At 36.3% G+C, this 22,679-nt stretch overlaps 1 protein-coding gene across 6 annotated transcripts; it reads left to right on the top strand.

Annotated features, from left to right (window-relative positions):
* Window positions 1–2,897: 2,897 nt before the first annotated feature.
* Window positions 2,898–21,936, top strand: septin6 (septin 6). 6 transcript variants are annotated; one of them, XR_009649373.1, is made up of 11 exons: window positions 2,898–3,017; window positions 4,801–4,915; window positions 7,517–7,712; window positions 9,396–9,582; window positions 10,942–11,103; window positions 12,898–12,994; window positions 13,948–14,116; window positions 14,211–14,343; window positions 14,882–15,072; window positions 16,428–16,484; window positions 20,800–21,936. XR_009649373.1 is itself a non-coding variant. In XM_060884937.1 (11 exons), exons 1-10 carry the CDS (start codon window positions 2,988–2,990, stop codon window positions 16,774–16,776), a joined length of 1,284 nt encoding a protein of 427 aa, XP_060740920.1. In that variant the 5' UTR covers window positions 2,898–2,987; the 3' UTR covers window positions 16,777–16,820; window positions 17,971–18,840. The 6 variants fall into 6 exon arrangements, 4 of the variants coding, with proteins under 4 accessions (XP_060740920.1, XP_060740919.1, XP_060740917.1 ...); XR_009649372.1 differs by lacking the exon at window positions 20,800–21,936 and adding an exon at window positions 17,971–18,840; XM_060884937.1 differs by lacking the exons at window positions 16,428–16,484; window positions 20,800–21,936 and adding exons at window positions 16,773–16,820; window positions 17,971–18,840.
* The last annotated feature ends 743 nt before the right edge of the window (window positions 21,937–22,679 follow it).

Raw genomic sequence — 22,679 nt, 5'->3', positions numbered from 1 at the left:
AAAACATAGTGGGATATTCAGTGATATTGGCTGTGCAATATCGACTTTTGTAATTGGCCAATACCGGCAGACTGGATGACGTGGATTAACACATGACGTACTAGTTACGTAATTTATTGGTCATTTTTGGTAATTTCATGACTGGCAACGTAACTGTTACGTCCTAGGGAGGTAATTTCATTACCATTACAGTACCAAATCACTACGTCGCCACTACGGTCTCCTAACGTCGCGAGGTAACCAAGTACGGTCCAGTTACGTACTATTTTGGTAATTTCATAACTTACTGGCAACGTAACTGTTACGTCCCAGGGAGGTAATTTCATTACTATTACAATTATATGAACATTCATTTCCTTTTCTATTTAGGTTAGCTTTTTAAAACTAAAAAGTCTCAAAGTTTCCCTTAAATAAGTCAAAATAGATTAAATACACCATGCGAGTTGCTCTTTAGGAAACAAGAAGATTGGAACTGACCAGTGTACTAAATACATAAGTGTCAAGACAAATACAGCAACAAGCAGAGGCATTGGCAGAGAGTCAAGAAATGATGATGAAAATAATTATTATTAATACTTCAGTAAAGTTCATTAAATCTAGTCTGTTGTTAGTGTGGTCTTTAAACTTATGAACTGTGAGTAAATAATTTAGAAAAAAGTGTGCTTGTTAAGATACCAGCAGACAAGCTAATCCAGCACAAATTAGTGCATAAAAGGTCACCAAAATGAAGTATTTGAACCTGATAATTAAATACAAAAGGAGGAGAAAAACTGCAAAAAGGTTCACTTTTTGAAAAAAGAACCCCCCCTTTCAATAGGCAGGCTACAGACCTGAATAATATACTGGTGTTTGATATTGACCTACGGTTAGATTAATCAAGGTAAGGTTTCTTAATGATAAGTGCTCATATAAAATTTAGATGTTTATCCTATTAAGGAAGATGCTTATTTATTAAGAGATTTGTTGTTTTAAGCTAGCTGTTTAATTGGCATCACTATCATTATAGCATCTCCAAGCAATGCTGTTTTTATTTAATACATTAATTACATATAAAGCTTTATTTTTAGAGTGCTAATGGAGCTAACTGTCAGCTATTTAGCTGAATTATGGATTATGGATCTTACACAGAATCATGAATGGGGTATATATGCATATATAATGTAATGTATGTATGTGCATATACCTGAGTTAAATTTCTGCCCAGTAGCTACTAGAACCCAAGAGGTTCCTGCCCTGATATCAGGTGAAAAATGCCTGGGACATTCAATGGGGCTGAGGTGAAGGCTCTGCACAGTCTGCTCAAGTTGTTTCAAAACAAACCTTGACAAACAATGTATTTATGGGTTTTAATTTGTGCACAGGGGGATAGTCATGCTGGAATAGGTTTTTTGCTCTTGGAATAGATTTTCTTGCTGTCTTTTCAATGCTCTTGACTTGGAATAGGTTTAACGCAGAGTTTTTTTTATTTTTTTTTAAACTTGGGCTTCAGCAGCTGCTATGAGTTTGTGGGATTCCAGATAGCCAAAAGTCTGCATGCTGAGTGTGGAGGACAAATGGTTTCTGAAATTGGTACACCGAAAATATGGCTGGCCCAGGAGCACATGGACAGACAGACATTCACTGCTAATAGTTTAGGGGCTGTGCTAAGCAGTTGGTGCTGAGTCACAACATGGTGTAAATGGCAACACAATGGAAATGGAGAGAGCTGGTAGCTCCAGTGAGTGTGAGGGAACACATACGGAACACGCACAAAACCTGCATGCTCCATCCGTGTTAATACCCATAGCCTGGGGGTTGAGAGATTAACAGAGATACATACAGGTACCTTTTCCATGTGAATCATGAGATAAGTAGAGAACAAAATAAAGAGGTGACATGGCATGAAGGTATTCATAGCAAATTTTATATCACTCTCAATTTGTGACATTGTTAAGGTCTTTTTCTTGAAGGTCTTAATGAGAGGATATCAAGTTTTAGACATGGCTCCTGGTGTTATGAAGGATGATATTAAACCTATGACCACTCAATCACTCACTCACTCACTCACTCCCTCACTCACTCATTTTCTACCGCTTATCCAAACTACCTCGGGTCATGGGGAACCTATGACCATAAATTACATATATATGCAAGCAAGATTATAAATATAGGAATTATAATATAAAAAAAGGAAAAATACACAAATTATATTTAGGTTGTTTGAAGTTTGTCTTAGGCTGTCACTGACTGCTTAACAAAATACCTAAGACATTTAAAATGTCCTAATATTTGAGTGTTTCGGATAATCTGAATTCAAGTCAAGTCAAGAAGCTTTTATTGTCAATAATTTTCAATTTTCATTTCAACCATATATAGCTGTTGCAGTACACAGTGAAAAGAGACAACGTTTCTCCAGGATCATGGTGCTATATAGAACAAAGAGAAAAGGACTTAAGTAAGTCAGTCCTAGCCACATAAAGTGCATCTGTGCAACCTGGTACAAACAGTGCACTACAAGACAAAAAGACAATGCAAACAATAAATACAAGACATTACACAAAAGACAATTAACAGAAACATTAATTCATTAATATTATATAAATTCTGGTTACTAACGCCTATTAGCTTTAAAACATCACTATGTTTTATAGAGAATTAATTGTTCTAAGAGAGAGAGGGAATGTGTGTGTGTTTGTGTGTGTGTGTGTGTGTGGGGGGGGGGGGGGTTTACAATTTTTTTTAAAATGTTTTTGTAGAAAGTCGTTTTATTCTGCCATAAAACTGGTGTGTACAGTATGTCTGATTGTATATATGTGTGAGTAAGAATATGTGCATACGCCACTTTGTGTTGTATGTTATGCTTGTTGCATCGTGTGTAAATTGGCACACAGGATTCGGAGTGTGCGTGCGTGCGTGCGCGCGTGAGTGAGTGAGTGCGTGAGTGAGTGCGAGCGCGCGCGCGCGCGCTTTGTCGTTTCCTGTGCAGGCTCTTTATCCAGACACGGAGCATGGCGGCCACTGAGATAGCCCGACAAGCAGTAAGTGAGCTTTTAGCTTGGGGACAATGCTTTATTTCTGGATGTATACCGAAAGCTCAGTGCTATAAATCAACAATTGCTCAAATGATTTGTTTAGCTTTTTAGATTATTTCATTGCTTTCTTCTAAACGCTGCACAATAAACAGCACGCAGGAGCGGCGCGTGCGGAGGAAACGCAGTGATGAAACTCACCCCAGGCCTATAAGTGCTGCACAATTTCATTACAGTCATGTTGATTTGCGAACGTATTTGTTTTTATTAAATGTTTTAAATGTTATATTTCGGATGATGATGGCTTTATATATCGATGTATAGCTGCACAACAAACCCAGTGTGGACAAATGCAGCGTTTGCAGCTACTGACATGATAAATATTGAGTGTTGTGTGTGTGTATGTGTATGGACTCGTATATAGAGCGCATTATCGATTGTTTCATGGCGTCCGTCAGCCAGCTGTAAAGGAAGAAGATCCGGCCATGTCCTGCGCCCCGGTACCGTTATATTATCCATCCTGGGCTGTTGATTCAGTGGGCGGTGTCTACTACCGAGCAGAGGATGTGAAGAGACATTCGACAAAAATATATATACCGCATAAGATTTTACAGCGTTTAGCAGACGCCCTTATATACAGAGAGGCTTGCGTTTTTATCTCATTTTTATACAATTGAGGGTTAAAGGCCTTTTTCAGTGGCAGCTTCGTGGACGTGGGAATCGAACTCACAACCTTCTGATTGGGAGCCTTAACCACTAGGCTACCACGTCCCCAGACTATTCTCTGTTTAATCCATTAACTACAGCCAGAAGAAGAGGCTGCTCTAGTTTCCCCATTTACAACTGTATAAATATGGCATATGTATATATTTCCAACCAGTGTGTTATGATTTTTATTAGTGCAGAATCATTTTCATGAATATTTGTGTATAGCAGCTGCAGTGTTTGTTCTGTCTATAGTTTATTGTAGTCTAGCTATATACTGTATCGTCGTCTAGCTAGAATACTTTGAACTCACTCTAAAAATGTAATTAACCATCTCAGTGTATTGACATTTAACTGTTCTTATATACAGAATAAGAATTATTGCACTTTTTCTGTGTAATAACACACAAAAACTGAACACACTATTGTCTGGTGAGCACAAGTACAGTATTTCCTGTTAGAGTCGTACAGGCCAGGTGCAGACCTGTTAAAATCATGACAGTTAAAAAGCATAAAAAGCCATTAGACCTGTATGAATACATTAGTGTTGAGCAGATGTGTGTAAAGACCAGTTAAATTAAAGTTGTATGTATAGTAAGTTTAACTTAAAAAATGACTGTTTCATAGGTATCAGCACTGGTAGATTAGTGAGAATATAGACTGTGATGTTTTAGCTGTGGTTTTAAACCGTTGCTGTTAGACAGGAAAGAGGAAGTGAATTGAAGGTTTCCCTACCTGATCTGATCATTTTAGCAAGAATGAACTTATATGGAAACAATAATCTAGCCAAGTATATTATTTTTTTATTTTTATTTTTTCTGTTGTAGAGATTTTCTTCCATTAGACATACTATACATATGGAAACATAAGGTTTACATGCATACATAAAGCATTGGCAGCATTAAACAATTTAATAGATGAATGGATTTTTCTTTATATTTGATCTGTGGGATTTTGGGAATGATTATAGTCTTTGAATTATAGTCATTTGATTGCTAATACACTTCTGATTGAGTGTTACTATCAATAAAAACCTACATAGTTCTCTGCACATTTGTACTAAAAATGGACCTGGTTTTGTTTGCAGGGAGAGGGAGCTCGCGCAGTGCCACTCTCTGGCCATGTTGGCTTTGACAGCATGCCAGACCAGCTGGTCAACAAGTCTGTTAACCAAGGCTTCTGCTTCAACATCCTCTGCATTGGTAAGTGTGTCATGGTGAATTCTTATTATTTATAGCCATCAGTCACTTATTCTGATTCAGTTACATTTGTTGTATTGTGGTGCTTGTTTGCTTAAACTGGGCCAACAATGTACCTCATGACGCTTCCGCCTACTGCGGCCTACTGACTTCTTCCTGACGGTTGATGAATGACATTGTGTCTACTTATGAGATACACATAATAGACCAATCTTGTATTATATGAACAAAATGAGGTACTGAAATTATTACTACATATTATGAATGTAGTAGACTTTGCAATACCATTAGAAACACATTGGTGAACCCTTGATGGGGAATCATGCTTGAATTCTTATAGGGAAAGTGGTGGATCAGAGTTTAAGATTGGTCACAATGTTCACACTGATTTGATATCAGAGTATTGTGATCCAGTTTAAATGTGATCTTAAAATGATGCACATTTTGAACCAGGTTAATCTAAAGGTTCTAGACATTTGTCATAAAAGTGAGTATTAGTATCAGTAACTGTCTGTGTTTTGGAATCCTACATCCTACATTGCACATTAAATGTTACAATTCTACTTAATAATTATTACACCACACACACCTCTTATAATGTTATCTTATTAATGCTCCTCTGGCCTGGAAATTTTCTGTGGGTTTGTTTAATGGTTCTCTGCCGGGGTGTATTTATAAGGTCATTTTTAAAACTGTATATTTTCTTAGTATGTGTTCATGCAACGGGCCAAATATAATATTGTCTCAAACTTCATTCCCACAAACCATTGTCTGAAAATCTGATGCATATGCTACGCATAATTGGAAACACTTCAGGAGTTTTGAAGTTGTCATCTGATTGGTGGAATATTACAGAATTTGTTTAACAGTCAGTCTGAAGATTAAAGCAATTGTGATGCTCTTTTTCACTCATGGAAGAAGGAATCTTTTGTGTATACAACTGTGACAGCGAGCGCTTATGAGGATCAGCTAAATGCTGGATTTTCAGAATTATGTGAAGTTCACAGTATCGACTCATTAATTTGCACAACTTAACGATCGGCAGTTGCACGTCGGCCTGTTTTTGTAGGGACATTTTCAGTCTTAAACGTGACTCTAAAAAAACGATGTCCTCTTGGGTGGTTTTTGTTAAATAAAAGCTGCTGTTATTGGCCAATAAAAGCTACCTAAACTCTGAAGGTCTGGCTGTGTGAAACTAGATATTGTGTAACAACGGTGCTTTTAAAGTTAAGGTTCGAATTTATGCTGGTGTCACATTTTTCTGACCATTGCCTACACTGAACATACATTTTACTCTCCATGTTCTTGCACAAAACATTTGGTAAGAATCTGGAAGAGTAAAACATATTTGAAACAGAACTAGACATGTTGCTTACAGATTATCGTAAGAGGTATCTTTTATTTTAATGTGGGTGACTGATTTTGGTATACCAGGTTTAGTTAAAGATAGGGATGTTTGTTTGTTTGTTTGTTTGTTTATTTATTTTTAAGAGTCTTGGCCTGGAATTTTTAGATGTTTTTAATTCAAGAGCCCAAGCAGACTTTATTGGACCCATTCTAAGCTCCATAAATTGAAGGAAAGAGATATTTCACTGTGCTGGAGTTGCAGCTGGGGCGAAGGCATGAAGTATTGGGCTTTGGCCATTTGTAATCTTTACATTCTCTGTAATTTACTCTGGCATGATGCTGAATAAGACAGGCAGCAAGGCTGTAATTAGCAGTGTGTAATTAGGAGAAATCTAACAATTAGAAGACGCAATCTTAAATGATTTATATTACTTTTATTAAATGCCCTCCCAAATATTCTGTCATTTGTTGACGTTTTGTTTTTTGTTGGGTTGTCTATTTATCTAACATTTTCTAATGTAATTGTACAAACTGAATATTCATTCATACAAAACAAAAAAAATGTAAGGGATGATCATAAAACCCTGTATAATTGCTTGAATTAAAGTCTGATTAATAAACATTTTCATTATTTTTCTGAATGTTTGTGACATACAAACTTTATTCTCCCTGACCAGTCACACTATGAAGAGTAGAGGAAATGCTTGTGACTTGGTGAGCAAGCTTCGTGGGTTAGTCAGTATGGGTCAGATGATCAATGAGTCAAGCCGCTGCCGCCATTTTCTAATTAATCTCCTGGTGATTTAATACCATCACTGAGCGTTTAAACTGTGGTATAATCTTTGCTTAGGATCAGAAAGATATCACAGTTTTTGACAAAACACTGGGCTTAAATGTAAGAAGTGGCCAATGAGATATATATATATATATATATATATATATATATATATATATATATATATATATATATATATATATATATATATATATTATGGAACACGGGAAGCCATGAGCAGCCAAGACGATGAACATGTTAAAAAATTGACTGTGTGATTAATGAAATAACGGATGTCACAATAAATAATAGCTCTTACATAATAAATATGTGAGTAAATATGCAGCTATTTGAATCACTTTAATTAAAGGAGACTGTGTGTAAGTAAGTGTACTTATGTGTATTTTACCATTTGCTCACTTAGACTCTGGTACACACATCAAAGTTTCTACTGAGCTAATGCAGCTGTTATGTGATTTTAGGGGAGACAGGGTTGGGAAAGTCCACTCTCATGGACACCCTGTTCAACACCAAGTTTGAGGGTGAACCAACTCAGCACAACCAGCCTGGAGTGCAGCTCAAGTCCAACACGTATGAACTGCAGGAGAGCAATGTGCGCCTTAAGCTCACCATTGTTAACACGGTTGGCTTCGGAGACCAGATCAACAAAGAGGAAAGGTATGAAATGGGTTTGGCTCAGTAATGAAAATATTTGGGATTGATTGAAAATCAGATTTGTGTTGAATTGTAATGGTTATGCATACTACATTGCAGATCACCTCAGAATACTCTGCTATACATACATTTCAATTTTGTGTAATTTTGCCTCTGTGTTCCTAAATTACAGCACTACATTGTCATGTGGGGGCCACATTGATCATTATTAAGGTTCAAACTCTCCTGAATACTTTTGCACAAAACTTGTGGCAATCTGACAATAATCCTAAGACTGTTTCAGGGTTTTTCCTGGGTCAAAATTGGTCTTCGGTGGTGGCTGACTGACATGGTCATCCACACACAGCAGAGTACCCACATGATCTGCAAGCCCAACATTGACAATAAATGTTACATTTAACATTTCATATTATGTATGATCTCTTACCTTGGTGTTTGTTTCTTTTGTTCCTCATTGTTAATATTTGGTTGTCCATTCTTTTTCTTTTCTTTTTTTTTGGGCCCATCATTTTCTTCCAGACTGTGGCTGAGAATTATTCAGTTTTAAACCTCTTCCAAATTATATATAGACTATGCACTTATCAGACACAGATATTACCTGTTAATAAAATTAGCAGCTAGCTAGCAACAGCTTGCTTTGTGCTTTGATCTAGTTTCATCTCACTCCAGTCTAACTTTAAACTAAATGATTTTATAGGTAATTTACTACACATTGTCATAGGCCTATACATACTGTGGATACTGTGGGGTAAGCGCACTTACTTTCTCATTTCAGATGTGTATGTTCTAAGAAGTAATGATAATCGGTTGTTATACACCGATTCAGACACTGACGGGCAGACCAATTGCTTTAACCATGCATTATAACAATTATTCGGTCGCAAAACGGACTTTAGCGGACGTGTTGTTTGGGAATCCTGGCTGTTAGGACATTGCGAAAGATTTGTCAACACACACACTCACACACACACAAAACACTTCATAACTAGATAGATTTTTTTTTTTGCGTTTATTTAAAGTTATGTCAGCTGCATGTGCGGAATGCTTGTCAGAAGTTGTAAGAGAAGATAATGCAACTTTTTTTTTCAATTCACACCCAGTGGTAATTCAGCAAAAATATTCTCCGAATGCACCATGTGAAATATGGATTTGGTCTTCCGACCTTTAGGATCAGCTGATTTTGATGTGAGGGAGAGAGCAAAGACAGAACTGAAGACGGGGGGTGGGGGGTGGGACTGTGCTAGTTCTCTCCTTCACTCCATCAGTAGCCTGCTTAACTCACAATACCCAATTACAGATCAAATAAGCTTTGGCGGGACAAAAAATCGTTTTGGTGGCCGCCAAAAAATTTTCATATTTAGGAAAAACCCTGCTGTTTTACAAAAATTTGTTTTGCATATTATGTCAATTATTGTAAATTGGAGTGGGCAAGGCTATATGATCCATATGAACTAAAGAATCAGCAATAAAAAGAAATTGTGGCTCTTCTTCAAGAAATATGCTCAAGACATAGGACAAAAATATCAGGCCGATGCCAATCCCTTTACTTGCATAGCAGTGGGAATTCTGCTGTTAGCGAGAAATCATTTGCTGTCCAGCCATACAGTCCCTAACAGTCATTATTTTTTTTTAATTTGAATGTTTTTAGATTTAAGTGCATTACTCTACATTTGTTCCTGTTTGCAGCTACAAACCAATTGTGGAGTTCATCGACACTCAGTTTGAGGCCTACCTTCAAGAAGAGCTGAAGATCAAGAGAACCCTTCACAGTTATCATGACACGCGTATTCATTCCTGTTTGTACTTCATTGCACCCACTGGACACTCATTAAAATCTCTGGATCTGGTGACCATGAAGAAGCTGGACAGTAAGGTCAGTGCTGTTTAAATCCTTGCTAAAGGCATTGTCTGGGCTTTAAAGTTATGGGTTGTTAAACTGTATTCCATCCATTTGATTGGTTTGGTTTGGTTTTGTTAGTGGGACTGTTGGGATCATGAGTTTTCTGTGGTTATAAGGTCAAAAATAAACTGTAAGGACAGATGTGTTTTAACAGTCTACATTTGCATGGACAGCCCTAAATAAACACCTTCCTCTTATTGTAATGATAACCATGTGATAACCGTTTGTTTGCACTGTCTTTTGTCTCGCACTGTGTAGTTTGCACAGATGCGCTTAATATGGCTAGGACTAACAAGTACTTTGCTCTGTGTTGTTCTATGTAGCTCTGTTTTTGTTCTATGTAGCACCATGCTCTTAGAGAAACGTTGTCTCATTTCACTATGTACTGCATCAACTATATATGGTTGAAATGAATATAAAATCTTGACTTGACGGCAAAATTAAGACACTAATTAGGAGAAGCACATATTTGGTGGATTGTTGTGTATGTTATACACACTGAACTCTGTCTAGGTGGGCAGTATATGTAAATATATGAATAAGGGAATGGAACTGCAGAAATAGATTTTAGACAGCTAGAGAAATCTTGCAGGTATTTGTTTATTTTTAAATAGAGTGCAACAATCTGTTTTTGTGTTATGTTACCAAGAGGGAGATAAACTGTGTCCATCAGACTTATTTACCTGTGGTATCCCTAATATGGTGGCTCGTTTAGGTATGCTATTACTTCTATGTTTATTTGGCTTAATTGGATAGCTTCATTGAGCAGTGTAGGTCTTTCTTTCTTTCTTTCTTTCTTTCTTTCTTTCTTTCTTTTGCTCTCTCTCTCTCTTTCTTTCTCTCTCTTTCCTAATAAAGGTGTTCCTAATAAAGTGGAATATAAGTGATGTATATCTGCAATTAGTCTTAATGCTAAACATTTACATCAGTTAAACATTTGTTAATCATTTCATACATTTTCTTGTGAATAGGTCAGGTTTTGCATTCAGGACAGTTATGTTTCCCTTGGGATGATTAAAATAGTTTTCCTGATCTGATTCTAGGACAGTTATAAAAAAAGTAATGCTAAATTTGAACCACCACTGTGTGATGTCACCCTTGACTGAGTGGATTTCACTGCCCATGCGATTGCTGTTAGATAGAGGGGTTACATTTCCATATGACTCTAGCATTATATGAATCACTGTTAAGGCTTGTGTGGTAGTTACCACATGATATTAGGGATTTTTCAGATTCTGTTATTTAACAAAATGGGGAAAAGCTTCAGAAATGTATTTCATTCATTTTGATCTGCTTCTTATAAATGTGTACTGATGATCACTATTAATGCAGGTGAATATTATCCCCATCATTGCCAAGTCAGATGCCATCTCAAAGAGTGAACTGGCCAAGTTCAAGATTAAGATTACCAGTGAGCTTGTCAGCAACGGAGTGCAGATTTACCAGTTCCCTATTGATGATGAAACCGTGGCAGAGATCAACTCCACCATGAATGTAAGTAACTCTAGCATTGCCAACACAGCAGTCACAAATCAAGGGCAGAAGTCCAAAAGAATGGTCTGAGTCTGACATGAGCAAGGTGGTCTTGAGCAAAATGCAGGATGTGAAAAAGTAGTCATTTCAATAATTATTTTGTAATGCACCATATGACCAAAGGTATGTGGACACCTGACCATCACCTGACACTCTTTTTCAAACTGCTGCCACAAAGTTATAAGCACACAATTGCCTAGAATGTACCTAGACTTTCCCTTCACTGGAAGTAACAAACAGAGATTCATAAAAACAAGTCTGATGTTGAAGAATTGACCTACAAAAAACCCTGAACTCGACACAACTGAACGCCTTTTGAATGAACTGGAACATGGAGCTGTTTTTACAATAAAGAGGGAACCTTGGGGACGTCTGTGTAATGGTCATGGTTTTGGAATGACCATATAAGCTTGTGAAGGTCAGGTGTGCACATGCAGTACTTTCAGTCTTTTAATATAAACTAAGGATAGCTTCATGTTTTCTAGGTTCAAGTGAGTTTGTTTTTTTTCTGCTTGCCAAAAGGTTGTTTACTTTTTATGAGCTATGTGCATGATTTACACCCCTCAGCTGATGTTTTTTTTTTGCTTTTTGATTGGTTTAATTATATGTAATTACATTACATACTTTCACCCTGATGACAAGTCAGCAACTGGACTTGTGAATGTGGCTTTAATTCCCATGGGATCCCAGTTACTATGCACACCTTTTATTGGATTTCTTTATGAAAACCATAACGTATTTAAAAAAAAGATCCATTACTCAAATTCATATCATGTGCGTGCACAATCATATGTAAATAATGTCTTTATCTGTAGGGAAAAAATGTCTACAATGTTAAATTATGGAAATGTTCAGTAAGATTACATGACCCAGAAATTCTGAATGTTGAATAAGTTATATTTACTTTCCTTAAGAAATCTTCAGTAGACAATCCAGGCTGTTTGAATTTGGCAGCAAATCAGTGTGAGATTTTTTTAGTTGGAAGTGTTTTAGTTGTTGTACATTTTCTCTGATTACAATATTTGAATATTTTGGCTATATATATTATATAGTGATCATTAGCATTTGTTATTGTATTTGATTATGTCCATTAGGATCCTCTACTATGTTTAATATTTCTACATGGATTATTTTCCTTTTTTATTTTATATGACAGGAGAAACAGCTCATGTGGTATACAGCTTGCCATCCTTGACTTTGTCAGGAAATAGCCCAGATGGACAGGAATGTATAATCAGTGTGCTGTCACTACAGGAAGTGTGGGAAAGACACACACAGCCACCCATAGAACAAAGACCTCTGTGTGAGACAGTTAATAAATGTAGATAGTGAGTGTAGTTCAACAGACACTTGTCAGTTAGGGTTAGAAGTCTCACTGCACTCATTTTCACACACAATGAAAAACCAGACTCCATTTCTCTCATACAGAGAATGTACATTAGATACTATCACTGCTTAGATTCATATCTAACACTCTACTGCTGCAGATAGCTTTCCTAAGAGTAAATATTTCTATAATTGTGTTGTGGTAGTTTGTTTGCTTTACATTTAACAAAGTTTTCTCTTTCCTTGGTCTTTCTGTAGGATTTATAGCAGGCCATGAATATGGGTCATGCCCGTTTGTCTGTAAACTCGGTTGTTTTCTGAATTCACCTTCCTCCATATCAAACAGTGCAATTTTCAAATGTATGTAAAAATTTTGGTTGTAAGAACACCACTGATTTTTGATTTGCATGTTCTTTTTGGGCTGTATAGGGCCATTTGCCGTTTGCAGTAGTGGGAAGTACAGAGGAAGTGAAGATCGGGAACAAGATGGTGAAAGCACGGCAGTACCCATGGGGAACTGTTCAGGGTAAGCACTTGTCACGTACTACAAAGGAAATAAAACAGATCGGCTCTCAGAATCAAGGCTGTTAATTCAGACCCAGGATTTTTCTCACTTAGCTGCACCACATGGTTTTATTGTTTATTTTAGTATAAGGAAGCAGAGAACAGTGACAGCATGTCACATGATTTGTGACCATTACAATGAGTCCTAATGAGACTCTTTATGTAATGATATCTAATAGTGTAATTTGATCACTCTGTATTGTCCTTGTATTATTGAGAGAATCATAAGCATTGCCTGAATGTAAAATAAGGAAGCCTATAAAGCTTTTTGACCTCAGGTGAGCTGAGTAACAAAACAAGAACATGTACAGGTATATTGAAAATGTTGATTTTGAAGCTGTTCATCTTTCCTGGAGATTAGTAGAGATTTGTAGAGATATTTTTGGAGAGGACCTATTTCTGACTATTGTATATAAATGTTTTTTAATTTGCATGCAAATCTTTGTATACATGTATAATTGGAAGCATGTAGGTGTATAGTGTGGCTTTCTGAGCACCATCTACTGGACAAAACCTATTCACACCTTAAAAAAAGGTTGTCAAACTCAAGTTCTACCTTCACCACATCAGCAATTTTAAACGGCCATAACCGATGGCTAATAATATTTTTATGCATTATTATTCTTTTTTTTTTTCATTGATCACTTATCACCAATATCCTCTGCATTGAAAATTGATTTTCCTAGGGTTAAAAAAGAAAAAATAAACTGTACAGTTCAGTTAGCTGACACTCGTTGTTGAACTGTAAATATTATTTTATGCAAGTTGATGAGGCCCAAATGAAACCCTTTAGTGGGTAGTGTTGAGTTGCTGCGTGGTAAATAAAACTCAGTATTTCATGAAAAGGATTTCTTTGAAATGGAGGTGGCATGGCTTTGATTTTTCATCTGTTCATAAAGTATTTACTGTTTTCAGTGGAAAATGAGAACCACTGTGACTTTGTGAAACTGAGAGAGATGCTGATCCGAGTGAACATGGAGGATCTGAGGGAGCAGACCCACACACGCCACTACGAGCTCTATCGCCGATGCAAACTGGAGGAGATGGGCTTTAAAGACACAGATCCTGATAGTAAACCTTTCAGGTGAGGAGAGAAGTAGTTACATCAAACATAGGAAGGACTAATTATGAATTGTGTTCTTATAATAATAATTAAATATGAATCACTGTCCTTCCAGCCTGCAGGAGACTTATGAGGCCAAGAGGAATGAGTTCATGGGTGAGCTGCAGAAGAAGGAAGAAGAAATGAGGCAGATGTTTGTTCAGAGAGTGAAAGAGAAAGAGGCTGAGCTGAAGGAAGCAGAAAAGGAGGTTTGCTTACTTTTAACACAAGTGTACAAAATTTAGTAAAATACCAAAGACTAAATATTCAGAAGAATATCAGAACTTTTACAGTTTGCTGAATTTTAACATTTGAGTACACACACTGTCTTGCTCAAAAATATTCCAAAAGAACAGTCTTCATTTTTCCCATAATAAAAACAGCATATGAGGCAATAGTCATGTAAATCTGGTCCCATTTTAGATATGAAAATGTAAAACAGTTCTGTCTCCTTCTAGTCAGCACGTACATGTTTTAACAGTTTTTATATAGGACATTAGGCAAGTCTTTCAGACAAATTTTAAAAGGATTATATTAAAAAAGGACCGTTATTTGAAATTTTGACTATATCTTCCCTTAAGTATTTTGTACCTACTCATCTGATATGTAGATCTTTAAATTTCTTTTGTAGAAACAAAATGAAGTCGTTAAAATAAGATTAAATTGTGTAATAAAGTGGTGCTATGTCATTCCTTCACCTGACTAAGGAAGCCATTTGACCATTGAACATTTGGTCCTCATATTTAGCTGCATGAAAAGTTTGACCGTCTGAAGAAGCTGCACCAGGATGAGAAGAAGAAGCTGGAAGATAAAAAGAAGGCTCTTGATGACGAGCTGAACCTCTTCAAGCAGAAGAAAACGGCAGCTGAACTCCTGCAGTCCCAGGCCCAGCAAGCAGGCAGTTCCACCACACTCAAAAGGGACAAAGAGAGAAAAAAGTAAGTATCGCACTCTCTGTCCATCTTTAACCTTAGCATTTTTCACTCAAAACATCAGCCTGATGACTTTAGAACAGCTGATATCTCTTTAACGATCTAGTTAACTTTCATTGTCTGATCAAAAATTAGAGATTTAAATCAATATAAAGATGCATAACCATAGTTTTCAGTGGATGTAAAATGGTGCAATAAAGTTTACATTGTAAATGTAGTTCTTATTATTGTCCTGATTGCCTGTTGTTAAATGTGTGAGTAGTCACGGTTTAGTCTGTCCTAGTTTTAATCCAAATCATGAAAGGAATATTATGAATGAAATATTGAAAAATCTGTGCTGGTAACAATAATAACTTTTAAGAAGTGAGTAAATCTACACACAGAAATGTTGATTGTCAGTCGTAGCTTAGATGTTACTCAGCTCACTTGGATATCAGTGATCACTATTGTGTAACTACCATTTTATTTTTAACAAATAATATTTTTTAAATAATTGTTTTGACTGTTTAGTTGCCTTTTTTTTAGCACTGTTCAAAGGACTAAACCTTAAAAGAAAAATCCACCCTGACTGACTTAACAATATTGCATAGCAATGTGGGATGTAGTAGCTTAGTGGTTAATGGTGTTGGAATACTGATCAGAAGGTTGTGAGATCGAATCCCTGCCACTGCTGGGTCCCTGAGCAAGGCCCTTAGCCCTCAATTGCTCAGCTGTATAAAATGAGGTTAAAATTAAGGAAATGCAATGCCAATAATGATATTTATAATTTAGGTGATCTTAAGTAGTGCATAAGCGCTAAACTTGTTTTAAATATCTTTCATCAAAAACTGGCCTATTTTCAATTTGGTTAACCAATACATTACCCAACAGGTAAAGGTAATAGTGGAAATTCATCTCTACACAAAAGTCAAGTGCAGCAATGCTTAAAGCCCTTTAGTGAGTTCAGCTTGCTCATTTCTCCTGACCCTAAATATGGCTGCATTGCATTCTACTTTTGTGTTTGTTTTTAGTACAGTAGTTATATAGAAAGCTGACCGTTATCTCTAATGTTTGGGATCATTTACATTTTTTTCCCAAATCAACAACATTCTAACTGCACAGTGACCTCAGCATCAACTGAGTAATCTGACCTGAGTCATTAAACATATCACAGATATTACAGTATAAAACGTGTTTAATGTCCTTCAGGGTGGAGGATTTCATTAAATCAGCATTATAGTCTACACAACACCTTTTTCTTGCATTGACACTGACCTGATATATTTGTTAAGCCATTCTCCCAGAGAGAATAAACATGAACTAAAGTCAAAGTGACCACTGCTCCTAACATGTTGGTAATCACTCATGGTTGTGTATTCAAGCTGATTTGACCACTTCAACAGACCATTATAACGGAGGAAGGCACTCACACTGAGAAGGTTTCCTTTTTTTTTTCTTTCTCATTTTTTTCTCACTGGCTTTTTTGTTTCATTGAGCAAATTCACAGGTTCCCTCAATGGCTGCCCACTATTTTAATACATTTCACTTCATTTCATATTCACGTGTTACTGAGGAAACACTGTTCAATGTGTTTGTAAGAGAGTTCTAGAAACGTACAGTTCTCCTCAGTAACAAAGCAGGGCATGGCATGTATGATGGTATATTGTTATGTTCTCTTCATCTTGTGTGGTCAAGTTTCTGCATGTTAAATCCATGCTTTCTTCCAGTTAATTCCTCATCTGCTTGCTGCATGCTGCATGAGACACCTTAAGCTGGTAAGGCTCTTGAACATTAAGGCACAGCTTAATCTATATGTTAGGGAAAGGATTTATAGCAAAGACTTGTGCTTGAGCTTCAGGATACATTAATGGATTTAGAGAAAGACTCTCAGGAATGCATTAAGCAAGGATATCATTTGCACATACTTTTTACCCAGCCTTCATTCCGGGTGTGGCTTATTTGGCAGGCGAGCGACTAAGAACGTGTATGCAAATGAACACGTGCACCTTGCCTGAATAACATAAGGCCGGTGCAACAAAAAAAACCGTGTTTTGCCTATGTCTCTTCAAACGAACCAGAAAGCCTGGGTTATCTTACCTTAATATTTGCTATTAGGATTATAAGATCTTTAACATCCAGAATGTTTATGGGAGGTGCTTTCTGCTTTTGAACACATGGTCATTTTTGACTGGTGGAACAGAATGTGAGCTGTTTGTAAACTAAAATGATGAAAGTTTTACGTATAATTTAATACCCCATGACTTGCTATTCATTGAAACACTGTGACACAAGTTGCAAAAGTGACCTCAAAATTCCAGCTCGTATAATAATCTTATTAAAAGCTAAACAATTGTTTGTGTATTGAGATATAAAATAGGACTTAAGACAGTATATGTTCAACTCTAGTTATCGATAGTCTGAATTCTGCCACAGCTGTGGTAGAGAGGGTGGTTAATCTGTTTGAGCTGTCACATACGTCCTCTGAATGTTGTGACGTTCCTTGTGCCGTGATTCCACATAAGCAAATGTTTCTCTGCTGCACAGCACAGATTGGATCATATTGTTGTGTCCCTTGGCCATAAAATAACACTGTAATTGGGACACCTGTGAAGTTAAGTCCTCTTCTGCCTGGGTGATGGTGTAGTTCTTTATAATGATGGAACAATGGACATTGTGTTGGTTAGATGAGGCAGCTGGACTTCAGTTAGCTGTTGTTCATAATTTCATGTTTTCATAATTGAAACATGGAAACTATAAAACAGCATAGGTTAGGTTTCATTTTCAAGAACGTCCACCTTACACTTTCCCCATAACCCCTTTCAACATCTCTAACACATTGCATTAACCTTTAAGATTTGTGTATAAGTGAACATAGTATGAATGTAACCGATAGAGAAAATAATCCTCGTTCTCTCTCATTTGCAGTTCAGGGTTCCTGTAGAAAGTGCTCTCCCAGCCAGCTGTGAATGAGTTCTTCCCCCTCAGTGCTACTGAGCCATGCTGCTCCGCTCCCCTTCCCCTCCTTTCCCTCCTCTCCCAAGCCTCATACATAACCACATTGAAGAGGGATCATTAATGTGAATGGAATCGTTGACTTAAATGCATTCTGTTTCCTTATTTTTTTATTTCCTGTTAAGAGCCATTGTTTCTCTTCTTTATAGTGACTTGCATGACCAGATTTGCTATTAACGTTAGTGAGCAGCGTGACTACTGTTGTGTTAATAGTAGGCTAAAATGAGACAGACATCAGCAGGGCATGGTTTGCTCATCATCAACAGTTACAACTGGAATGGCTTTGTTGGTTGGGCTTCAGTATTTCAACCAAGAGGTCCCTCCCTGTACTACGTATACTAACGGTGTGCATCACTTTTTTTGCTCATTAGGTTAATACTTGAAATAAGTGGAAATGATTTAAAATCCAAGCAATTATGTACACCTTTAGGATCTAAGTGGTACTGAGTTTGGCTTGTTTGGTGTTCGTTTCATTTTATCCTGTTGCACGTTATCAGAATGTTTTCTAGTTATCTTTTGTCATGCCTTAGAGTTTTTTTTTTTTAAATACATGCCATGAACACGCTTATACAAGGTGTATTAAGACATTATAAGTCTTTAAGTATCAGTGCCTGCTTATACCTGCTTCTTTATCTATTTTGTATTGCATTATTACAAGAAAAACATTTTGTACTTAGCTATTTTTAAGAAGCATTGCCAAGGGATCAATATTGCACTTGTCAGTGTTCAAAATAGTCTTCTAAAACGAATAATAAAGGACCAAACATGGACATTGTGGGCAAACTCCTTGTGTATGAGTTTCATGTCATAAAATTCTGCATTGTTACATGTTTTAAACATATAATGCCACACATTATCTTAATTACAGTTCAATAATAATTTTCAGAATTTGCAAACACCAAAAAAAAAATCTCAAGATTTAGTGAATTCGTCACTTTTTTTTTTTTTAAATATTTCTTCATAATTCACTCCACTCAAATAGCTTTAGAAGAGCAGAAAAAAGCATCCAAATTTGTTTCACAATTTACGCTTATGTTACATATACAGTCAGTGGTCACTTTATTCCTTACACTCCTATATCTTGTTTAGTATCTTATCAAGCACACATAACATATAGGGTGAGTGGTTACAGACTAGTCCTGATAACCCCTCTATACCACACTTCAGTGGAACAGCAGCTTTGTTGGTCAGAACCGGCCACTCATTCGGGGTAAATGCTGATTAACAAACTGTGCATGGAACGTTGCAGTGCTTTCTATTAAAAATGTCAACAAGGTAGGTATATAATGCATTAACAATATGCAGTTTAGCACAAAACTAAGGAGAATGAGACACCAGTAGAACACGTGATCTATTTTGATGGGGCTGGCAAATTGTGCACAGCAGTTGGGCTACAGTCAGTAATTATTGTAGTTCAGTGTTCATTAAAAAAAGAAGAGTACATATTTAACAGGAAATTAATGAGCATCATGTAAAATGAATGAAGATTGTCTTCATAAACTGCTGCTTCCAGTTGAACCTGAGATCTTGTATTGTTCAAATGGGACACAAAGAATTCGTTTATACTTTCCATCATTAACACACATAGTAAATACACTTAACTTCCATTTTATTAGGAACACCTGTTCATTGATGTAGTAACAGTTCAATCTTGTGGCAGTAACTCAGTTCATAAAATTACACAGATGCAGGTCAAGAGTTTCAGTTAAAAATACAAACATCAGAATTGCGGGGAAAAGTCTGATCTCTGTGACTTTATCTGTGGTATTCTATTAAGGTAAACGGTGAGTGTATAATAACTATATTTTAAAAATCCATGATCATTAAAAGAGATGAGTGTACTGGTGGAAACAGGATGGTCAGTTGAATTATAAATGGCATTGAATAGGTGTGTCTTCCTCTTACATCCTAGGTTGGATGTGTGTGAGCAGTCTTTCTTCTGGTGGGTCGAATGCTCAAGCTGACCACACTGTCCCTGCTTACTGCTGTGTGTGTGTGTGTGTGTACGTGCGCGTACGTGCGCGTGTAAATGTTTGTGTATTTGCTTTCCTTTGCAGTAATCCCTGGCTCTGCACTGAGTAGTACCTTCACCTGCACAGCTTTGCTAATGGACCTGACCATGATTTTTTGGTTATTTGCTACTCTAAGGCCATAGGAAGACACTGTGGATGCCAGCTCTTGGGGGTTTATAACTGAACGACTTCCTTGTGTATAAATGGGCTTTTGTTTTTATTATAACAACATTTGCAGAGAATGCTTTGTGTGCTAATACTTCTAATCACTTCCTTAAGGCTCTGCTTACTTTGCTTGAAGTATACTCTATGCAGTGTTGTGTGAATTAATAGGCTTAACCTGTTTAGTTCCTTCAGGTAGATCCTGAAAATGCACTCTGAATATATTTCAAGCTAATTAATACATGTATATAGAGTTCTCTCAGAAACTGGAGTTCAGGACGTTTATGAATATAAACAATATACAAACTTTTAGTGGATTTTACTTTTTCAAGGCTTACATTTTTTTTAATATACAGTCCACACCCATCCATGGGGATTACTCACATTTTAACAGGTTTACAATTGCACATAGATCTAAAGATGTTAATAATTGGCACAACACTAAATATTTTGAGTGTCAAAATGTGTGATAGAATTTCAGATTGATTTGTGTAAACCTTGTACTCCAGTGTTTTGCTATCTATTTCTATCTCTTTCTCTAATCTCCATTTCTGTTCCTTTCTTCTAGCTTCTTTTAAATCTCTCGTGGCCACCTGTCAGAAGAGGGGATCACAGCTTCCTCAAGAACTAAGCACCCGTTTCCTCTTCCTGTCTTTCACTCTGTTAGCCTTTTTTCTTCTGGAACCTCTGTTGTCTGCTCAGTTGAACATGGTCATATGTGGGCTTTACATGGTATTTTCTCCCAGAAGTATTTGCTCTTTTCTATTTAGGCACATTAAACAGTCCCACACTAATATTTTTATAGACTTTGTGAAGATACTGGAACCAAAGTTCTGGTAGTAAAAAAAGAGCATGAAGTGAAAAAGAAATTATTGTAAAAACATCAGTTTTTATCAATTTTAACATATTGCTTTTGCAACATAGCTTTCATTTAAGCCCCCATCTTTTGCATTTACACATCAGTTTTTATTGTGAAGATGTGTTTTTGTTGACTCTGACTGTGAGATAGAAAAACCCAAAGAAAAATTGCATTATACTGTTTAATTATATAGATTCTTTATCATAAATCCATGGAATAAATCTAAAGTTGCTCATAGTGCACAGTTATTTAAGTCAGGCTGATTTTAAGTTTGCGTTCCGGTGATACAACACTAATTTTTCACCGTCCTCTAATTTGTTGAATTTTAAAAGATTTATGGTTTAAAACAGCCCTTCTGAATACCATGTAGGTCACATTCAGAGCCCCCTTTTTCATTTCATGCTTTGCCTTATCTAATCAGCCTTTGCATGGTTATGCTTCTGCAGTGTAAATGTTTTCTGTTTGCTTTTTTTCCTCATTGGCAGTTATTACAGGTTCATTCTCAGTCAGATATTGCTGCAGATTTCTACTAAAAACCATGTTCTGGAAATGCTACACATTTACGTATATAGTTTTGGCAGTTTAATATTCACAATGGCAGTCACAGATATCTGTGCATATTTATATATAATTTATAAGGATCTATTTTGTGTATTGAAGTAGAACTGTGCTGATGATCAGTCACACTGTTGGTAGGTGGTCATTCTGGTTGTCAGACTCCCATCGTTATTGTAGCATCTTTCATCAGTTACTCTCCAGCGCCTGTCCTATCCCAAAGTTGTGAAATATTTCATTGTGCTAAAATTGCATCTGTTTACATTTTCAATAAAAAAAAAAACCTCAAAACTTTTGTTTAGTCGTTCAATTTTTTTTTAAAAAAAGGGTCTTAACACCTTAGCAAAGATTTTGGCAGTCTAACACATGATGCATAAATCCAGTTCTAAAAATAATAGCTGAAAATAAAAAATGCCACGTTTCTGATTTTAACCATCAAAAAGGCATGATGATCCCAATATATAATTATTATATATTATACAGTATATGCTCTGGAGCTTACTGTTGGATGCAACAGGGGTAAGAACTGATAAAAAACACTGGTATGATTGATTATTAAACAAACAAAGAACTATAACCCATTATGTGTACAAATATATAATAAATATATTAATTTAAAAAATCATTATGATTGATTAAGTAGCTTTAACTTAGGATCAGCTGCTGCAAATACCTTGTTGTCTTTTTTAGTAGAACATTGTACTTTCTACCATGGAAAAATTAAGATGGTTGATGCATTCATAGCAAACTAATGAAGTAATATTTCATGAACCCAATCTTTATGGCATCCAGTACCCTCCATCACAGAGGCACAACTAATGAAAGGCCTGTTTGATTAAAATGTTTTGTAAATGCTTGTTTATTATATATAGTGGACCTGATGTCATCTAGTACAAAAAATTGATGACCAGTAGTATATAGATTTATAGTTATTTGTTACAATGACAGTGACACAGTGGGTGTTGCTTTCATACAAATGTATCAACACATAACACCAACTGTATGAAAAATGGACTTCAACTGCTTATACCACA

The sequence above is a fragment of the Tachysurus vachellii genome, chromosome 13, assembly GCF_030014155.1.
Source record: "Tachysurus vachellii isolate PV-2020 chromosome 13, HZAU_Pvac_v1, whole genome shotgun sequence".
NCBI classification, from domain to species: Eukaryota; Metazoa; Chordata; class Actinopteri; order Siluriformes; family Bagridae; genus Tachysurus; species Tachysurus vachellii.
Note: the sequence above shows the minus strand (reverse complement) of the source record. Positions and strands in the feature narration are given on the sequence as shown.

Coding starts and splice junctions, on each gene's coding strand:
- septin6 (XM_060884934.1), top strand. CDS start 2,988: ATGGCGGCCACTGAGATAGCCCGACAAGCA. Junction 12,995..13,947: donor CCCATGGGGAACTGTTCAGG/GTAAGCACTTGT, acceptor TACTGTTTTCAG/TGGAAAATGAGAACCACTGT. Junction 15,073..20,114: donor AGGGACAAAGAGAGAAAAAA/GTAAGTATCGCA, acceptor TTTCCTTTGCAG/TAATCCCTGGCTCTGCACTG.